Source organism: Calonectris borealis, chromosome 3 (assembly GCF_964195595.1).
Source record: "Calonectris borealis chromosome 3, bCalBor7.hap1.2, whole genome shotgun sequence".
Taxonomy (NCBI): domain Eukaryota; kingdom Metazoa; phylum Chordata; class Aves; order Procellariiformes; family Procellariidae; genus Calonectris; species Calonectris borealis.
The window spans coordinates 27,267,822-27,275,825 of record NC_134314.1 but is presented as its reverse complement, the minus strand read 5'-3'; the positions used below and the strand labels follow the sequence as shown (position 1 = coordinate 27,275,825).

The 8,004-nt window shown below is 38.3% G+C and overlaps 1 protein-coding gene across 1 annotated transcript in view; it reads right to left on the bottom strand.

Moving 5' to 3' along the window:
• Positions 1-6,141: 6,141 nt before the first annotated feature.
• The window catches only part of LRRC1 (leucine rich repeat containing 1), a 77,220-nt gene continuing 75,357 nt past the window's right edge, over positions 6,142-8,004 (bottom strand). Inside the window, exon 14 of the mRNA XM_075145242.1 lies at positions 6,142-7,376. Coding sequence (XP_075001343.1) covers positions 7,218-7,376 — 159 coding nt within the window. The 3' untranslated portion in view covers positions 6,142-7,217. The remainder of the gene's footprint in view (positions 7,377-8,004) is intronic.

Sequence of the window (8,004 nt, the reverse complement as noted above, 5' to 3'; positions counted from 1 at the left end):
ACAATCACTTCACCATTTTAGGCATATGTTCAACTCTGTGGTAGCCTCCCGTACGCATGAGGAGCAGCTGATGTCCATCAGTATATTTTACATCCCTATGCCCCTCGCAGCAGGAGCTGGGGGGGCAGAGCGGCAGGGCACTCCTGCTCCCTGCCTGCCCTCTCCTACGGCAGGATGCTTTTCCTCATGCCGACATAGCTATGAGGGAAATTCAGTATCTGTTTCACACCTCACGCCTTCTGTGACCTAAGAGATTTTAGTCTTCAATATTCTTGATCTACAGTACTTTAAAATAGAAACAAAATGACAATTCCGGGTAAGAGCTGTTCACGTGTTCGCTAGGTCTATACAATACCCTGGATGGCATTATCTTTTCACAGTTTCACAGTTTGGCTACATCAATGCAAAAGATTGAATGGAACAACCAGAAGTGCCTTTTAGCCTACATTTGCACGTACCTGTTGTAAGCAAAACACCCCGTGGATTATGCTTTCATGAAATAAAATGGAGAAACAAAGCCAATGAATGCTGCTGCTGTGAGCGTAGGCTAACATTACTTTGAAAACAAATCTTAATCCTCAATCATTTTTTACAACTTGATCCTTTTTGATGAGAAAAAAGGGGGAGGAGGTGGAAATAAGACGACAGTGGACTTTTAATCCAGAGTTCAGTAGCAGTACAAGGTGAGGAACAGAGAATGCCAGGGATGCTGTTGCTGGACCCACTGATTGCCAGGGTGTTACCATGCCCAGCTCTTCGCATCCTTTTGGACAAAGCCAAGGTGCTACACAGTGCTGCAAGTTCCTAGTGAGGCCAGTCACATGCAGAGCTTGCTACAAGGAAAAGAAGCTGCAGCTCTGTTTCCTGTGCTTTAATGCAAAGTGACCACTCGATCTGATTTTTTTACTGGATTTTGTTTTCCCTCCCAAAAATAAAACCAACTCCTTACTCTGATGTATTAATGAAAATTGCGTTAGATGGGCAATAAGCTCCCATCAGCCCTCAAGGTGGAAATTGCTACAGTTCAGCGAACAGATAGTAGATTTGTACTCCAAAAATAAAGCTATCTTTAAAAACCTCCAGTATTTATTTGCTCATTCTCATTATATTAAATACTATAGGACCATGCTTTGAGACAGAAGAGGCTACTGGCAAATATCCTAATATTAAGAGAGAAAAATCAGTTCTTCTTACAGAATTTTACAGATGGTAATTGGTCTTCTTACCACCCAGGTAAGGTAGGAAGTTTCTTCTTGTGTTTTATATGGGGAAGCTGAGGCCCAAAAAGATTTTAAAGGTCAATGTTTTAAGTCATTAGTAGCAGACACAGAGAGAGGCATGTAGATTTACATTCTCTTAAAAATACTTGCAATAAAACAAAGGAAGAAGGCAAATTCAGCATTTAGGACTGTAAGCTTCATGGGTATTTGGACTGTGTAACACTGATGTTTTGAAAATGCAGAAGAAGTTGTTTGGAGGGAAAAACTATTTATTGACCTCAGCAGTTGTTACGTTCCATGGAAATACATTTTTCATCTCCCTTCATTAGTAATGATCCTAACTGATTGGTAACAGATCATTTTCCTTCAATATTTCACCAGCAAGTCAGGTGGGCTCCCTTTTTACCTCCTTTCAACATGTTTTCCACGTTTTTAAAGGCGGTCTCTTCAGAACACACATACTCCTTTGTATCATGCCCCTGTGTGTTAAGAGGACAAATTGTTCTCATAAAGTACAAGGTGTCTATTCCGATAAGATCTCACTAATAAATCCTCTAAAGAATGAATTTCCTCCAGGCAACAAAGGTGTGCAAATGCTATGTATCACCCTAAATCATTCTGGCAAATGAAAAAGAACCCAAAACACCCTAACATTAAAAGCCAAGACATGAAAACCACCCACGTTTCTGAAGTACCATACTGAAACCATGCAGTGACAATGAAATACCCTGCTCACAGCAACAGCCTGGTCACCATCGGCAAGTAGAAGCCAGTGCTTTCAGTTACCTAGAATATTTCAGTGGTAATACACCTGCTACTATTATTCAACTCAAAACCCCAAACACACATTCTTGCCTATTTTTCTGCTAAAAAAAAAAAAAAGATTTGTTTAAATAGCTTAACTAATTAGTAACTATGGAAAATAAAATGTCTTTAAAGATGTATTTCCTAGAATATAAACATTCTCTTCCTCTTAAGTACAACTATACATAACATATTCTACTAATTGAAAACTATTTTAGACTCATTCCCTTTTTAAAGTACAAAAGGCTGTCTCTAAAAGAGCTTTGTGTGATTTGCATGAAATAAGAATGAAAGCTAAACAAAATGCTGCCAAAACAAAGGCATCCTTGAAGATGCTTTCACTGTAGAAGAGGCAACATAAAAGCTGCTTGAACAGATTATTGAAGCAAGCCTTCCACGGGGAAACTTTGCTAGTGGTAAATACATGACTTAATTTTAAACTTAAAATGTTCAAGTATTAACTAGCCAGATAAGATTTTTGAATTTCCTGAAGGCACCATTTAAAAAAAAAAAAAAATTGCTGTAGGTTATCCTAAAAACATCCACTATGCAAATGTTCTTCAGACTTGCAGTTTTCTCCCCTTTTGAATGGAAAAAAAAATCATCAGCCATATTCAAATAATCACTCTTTTGTTAGTTTAGATTTTGTTTTGGTTTTAAGTTGCTTAGTGGAAGTCCATGATGTCATCAGCAAACTACAGAGAAATTCACTCATGTTTATAATCATGTAGTGCCCTGTTTAATCCTCCAGAAATACAGGACAATGATATCTATGAGCTACGATTATAGATAGCTATCTATGAGTAGCCATGAGCTACTTCAAAATGGTTTAATGCAGCCCATTTTGGGGTGGTTTGGGCAAAACTAGCAAGTTATTGGGAGAGATCAGAGAGAATCAAAGTGTTTTTATCACTAGCATAGTCCAATAAATTGCTCGCATGTGCCTCCGGACCAAAAGAAGATAGTCTTAGCCCAACACAAAACTAACTTTGCAGAGTTAAGTCCTGTCTCTGCATTATTATGGGGATGCCTACAAACTGAAATTCAAGCTGCTGATGCTTTAGTGGTATTTGCAAGCTGTGCGTGCACCCGTGGATTTTGAGGAAAGTTACCACACTCAGTACTTGTCCACTGCAGTGAGCGTTGCTAACATATTGGGTATGGCTGTTACCATGCCTCCAGCTGCACATCCAGAGATTTCGGTCAAGACAACATTCTCCAGCAACAGAGGAGCACAAAGAGAAAAAGTGTCAAAGGTTACTGGACATCAGGTGTCAACTTCCCAGTATTAATGCCAAAGGAGATTTGCCAAAACCTTTCTCTGAAACATCACTGAAGAGCCACAGAGTCCCTCCCATGGACAATACTGATGCTGTACTTTTCAGAAGAGGACCTCTGCTGTATAACGATAAGCTGCTTCTCAAGATCTCAGTGTTAATAGACTAAAAACATCAGTGTTAAGAGGCACACCCTGAACAAGTTACAAATTCAAAACCAGAGTTGCCATGAATCCTTGCTCCTGAAGTTAGGCAAGGTACAGTCCAGCCACACGCACCGAGCCCCTCAAAGCCCCCTGCTCCGGCAGAACCCGACTGGCCGTCCTATTGCCACAGGAACCGTACAAGAGGCGATAAAATGCATAGTCTCTCCAACATCCACCAGAAGAGGAGATAAGATGGCTTCTGCAAGGCAGCTCACAAAGCTGTCCTCAAACCAGGTATCTGCTTTTCCGCTTTGAAAAAATGTCACATTTTTCATTAAGCTGTTTGAATACTGATTATATCCCCGACTTCAGAATGAAAGAGGATAGGCACTGTCCCTCTGAAAATTTCACAACCGGTTCAGGAGGAAGGGAACACCCAAAATATTTAATGAGAGCCAAGACCAGTCCGCTTTTCTCATCTTCTTTGACAGCAACCTAAGCACGGAAACAGATTTGCGTGTTTGACAGAAATTGAAGATGGAAAACACTCTTATCAAGTCAATTGAAAAACTAACGTAATTTTATTTTCCAGAGTCAAAGCAAAGAACGACAGTGAATTCTCCATTAACAAAAGGTCTAGACATTCCTAATAATTAGTATGCTCCAGTCTCAGTGGGAGGTAGATATTTACAGTCAGCCAGGCTAGGATCAACTGATACACTAAAGAATATACTTTAAAAAAATCTAAATTCCTCATGTCACTACTCTCCTCTCAAAAGCTGAATTCGTGAGCAGCAAGTAGTGAAACCTTTAAGTAGCTAATCAGCTAAAAATGATTCACCCAGCACTGGTAAAGCACTAATATCAGACAAGAAGCAGGCCAATGAGCTTGTCCGGGACACAAACAAGTCATTTGCTGGAAAGGACAGTGGTATGCATGTTTCCAGCACTCACTTTCCCACAATACGCTGATTATCAAAAATATGGCATGTAAGCCAGAAAAATAATCTCGACACATAAATTATATGGAAGCTGTGGAAAAAGCCTGGAGCAACACACAGGGGGTGGAAAAATCTGTTGCTACACTAACTACACTAACAATGGTAGCAAGTGAGTGCTTTTTTTTTTCCTACTCTTCTAAGACTATGGAATTCTGACTTTCAATAAACAGAACTCGCGTGCAGTAACTGACAGGTTAATATTAAATCCACTCCATCACTGGGGTCAATTGCTTTTCCCTGGTTACCTGTTCAGCTAATAAAGCAGCATGCAAATTTTGTAGTGTTTCTTTGTTTGCATTAGACCCACCCCCCAAAAGACTTACAAAGCAATTAAAAAAGTAGAATGGTTTAAAGAGGAAAAAAAACCCGAAAGTTATGTTTACAAAATTATATTCACTGCTCAGGCCCCTCAAAGCATCAGCAACAGAAAAGAGCCAAACAGAGACTGGGAAGGGAGGGCTCATGCTTTCAAGGACATACACTGCTTCAGCATAACAAACATCGTCCGCTTTTTCTGGCTATAAAATACAGTTAAAACTGTCTGGAACCTTATCGACACTGTTGGGAGGAGAACCACACCTTTATGAAATGACACACATATGGCCCATCCGAGAGATCAGATGCTAAAACCAAAACAAACCACAGTCTCCAAATGAAAAACTGTCACCACAGAGCACTGAGCCTTGCTGCCTTCGGCTTTGGTCTGTCTTTTTTAGGAACTCATTTTCATCTCAGATGGGTTTGCCGAGGTTTACTTGGACACTGGGGACAGAGTTTCCTACATTTTTAAACTTTTGTTGTGTCAGTCCCAGTAAATATTTTAAAAAGAAAATTCTGCCCAAGGTTGGAGTCAACTGTACCAAAACCTCATTTTCTTTCTGTTTTTATTTTAATAGCAGCTTACCAAGAACAACTGGCAGAACTCTGCCTTGGGAAGAATGAAATTACGCTACCTATGAACTAACCTAACACCTTCACCCTGCAGCAGCTCCTGCAAAGAGACCATGCCTTGAAGCTTAAATGAGGAATCTCTGGGATGAGAAGTCGTCATAAAAATTAATATATTTAGGTTAGACTGGAATATTTGCAGATGGTTTGCATTACCTACTTGTTCCATAGCAAAAAGAAAGCAGTGCCTTCTGTAAAAGCTTCAAATCAAAAAGTTAAATTACAAAAATTATCAAATATTGCAGTTATTAATTTTAACACAGAAGTTATTATGACTTCCCTTATCTCTTCCTTTCCCATCTTCTCTCAGAAACCTTCATACAACCAACACTTACTGGAAGAAATGTTCAGCAGAAGAAGGGATGTGGTTAGCCATACAAGAAGTGTCGGGTCTTTCATTCTGTTGAAATTTGGGTTCACTGCATTAGCTCACACTGAATATGTCAAACCTTTGCTCTGAACTCGGACTGCTCAAGTCCCTCCACTGAACAAGTTAATGGTCTTTGTTAGTTCATGGCACATACAGAACCCAGAGACACCAAAATCAGCCTTTCGCAAAATTGTTATTTACTGAATTCAACTCAGTTAATACTTACCTTTATAAACAAACCAGAACCCACAGATTTAATAAGACCTTGAAATCAGCATTGGACCACTGGAAGTGCAACACAGTAACAATGATAGTAAATTCCAGTATTAAGTCATACATACTTTAATTGCTATTTCAATGATACAATAAATCTACTGAAGCTTTTAAAGACTTTTTTTTATTATGGTTTTATATATTTATATAAAACCACCAAAGCACTTTAAAGAATCATGCTTTCTTGTGTAATACATAAAACTAGTTTCATACTGTGCTTCTGAAAGTCTATCGTGCTGTTTTTTTAAGTTATTTTACAGATGGCACATTTAAAAAAAAAAAACAACGGAAGCATGAATTTCTAGTGACTGCAATGCAACACGGCATCCAAACCAAGATGTTTCATTACAACTAAGTTAAAGTGTGAGTGCATCATGTAATAAACAATAGCAGTTTGGTCATTTTAATCTTAATTCTGTTTACAACAAAACTAACATTTGTGCTTCACGACCTAAAATCCCATGATATAAACATAAGTTCTCTGCTGTAAAAATCCCAACAAATTACTGTCCAAAAAGAAAAACATATCTTAAACAGGAGACCAAGTTTAAATCTACTCACTTTCCTCAAGAATTGCTATATTTAAGACTAATATGACATACAAGACACAATAAGGCACAATGGGTGGTACAAATGAATGAATACAGTTGTCCATGAAACTTGTTCTCTTCCACAAATACTAAAATATGTACCGCTCAAGATAAATTTTCTCTTAAAAATGAAATACATCATTTTGTTATGAAAGTCCTATACAAAAATTTAAAATTTACACCATCTGAGCTGCCAAAAAAATAAAAAAGAGTATCAATTTTCCACAAAACTATATTTCTCACCAGCACATCCAGCCACTGGGAAAAAGATATCCCAGCACTCTGGAAAAGAAAAGCATTATTTCCCCTGTGCTTAAGACAAAAATATTGTATTCTGCATACAGTAGTGTATTATACTTAAAAAAAGCCTAGCACTATTAAAATTACAATATTGATTTGGAAATTATTGGTTCACTGCCTGGATGAAATAAGGCACTTTCTTCCAGTGGGCAGCACTTTTCACAGATATGGAGATGATGAATCAGGTTCTGGTTAAAAACAAAAAGGGGCTCAGTGAGGTCCCAGAAGACGACAGGAACATTTCAACAGCAGGGGAAGACACAGGAGGTAAAACCTGGAGATGAAACTCTACACAGAAGTGGTCACTCTGTCAATGGCATTATTGACCTCGTTTTTGTTTGAATCCAGTCCTTTAGCAGCATTCATATCATTCCGTAAATTCTCCACTGTCTTTTTCATGTTCTTTAATTCTCCAGGGTGTGGAGTGGCTCGCCTTAGAAGTGTTCTCTAAAAATAAACAGCGCAATAAGTGGTTTTGCCTTCGTCTCTTTGAAAAACAACATACACTTTCAAGGCCTTAGCATTCACATACCAAATATTAGGTATCGGTATTTTTCTATTTTTGCCCCCTTTTCCTTTTCAAACTTTATGTTGAACGTTGTTTTCATAGCTGCTTGTTTATGAAGACAGTGAAAGAGGTTTTAAGAACTGTCTAGGAGCAAATTTTTTCCTCTCTTGACCTACTAATCTGAAAGCCACTCAAGTGAAGTACAATTACAAGTTATGAAGTGAAGATTCTTTCATAAATATAGTTGGGAATTTTTTTTGTTTTCCCCCAAAAACCATTTAAGTGATTTAAGATCACATTTCAAACAAAAAACATTCAGCTGGTTTTGAAAGAATCCCACAAGATCTCTTTACAGTGTCAAATACATGTTTGTGTGGAGCTCTGTATGCCTTCCAGCCCCACCACACAGTTTGGTTCTCTTGTCAATTGAGAACAAATATCTTGACAGGAAGAAGAGGAAGCATTTCTCTCCCATCTTAGACACAAGAACATCTAACATCATTGTGCTGAAACCTTTACAAGGAAAACAAAATTCATGAAAACCCCAGTTAGCATCCAGACTAGAGA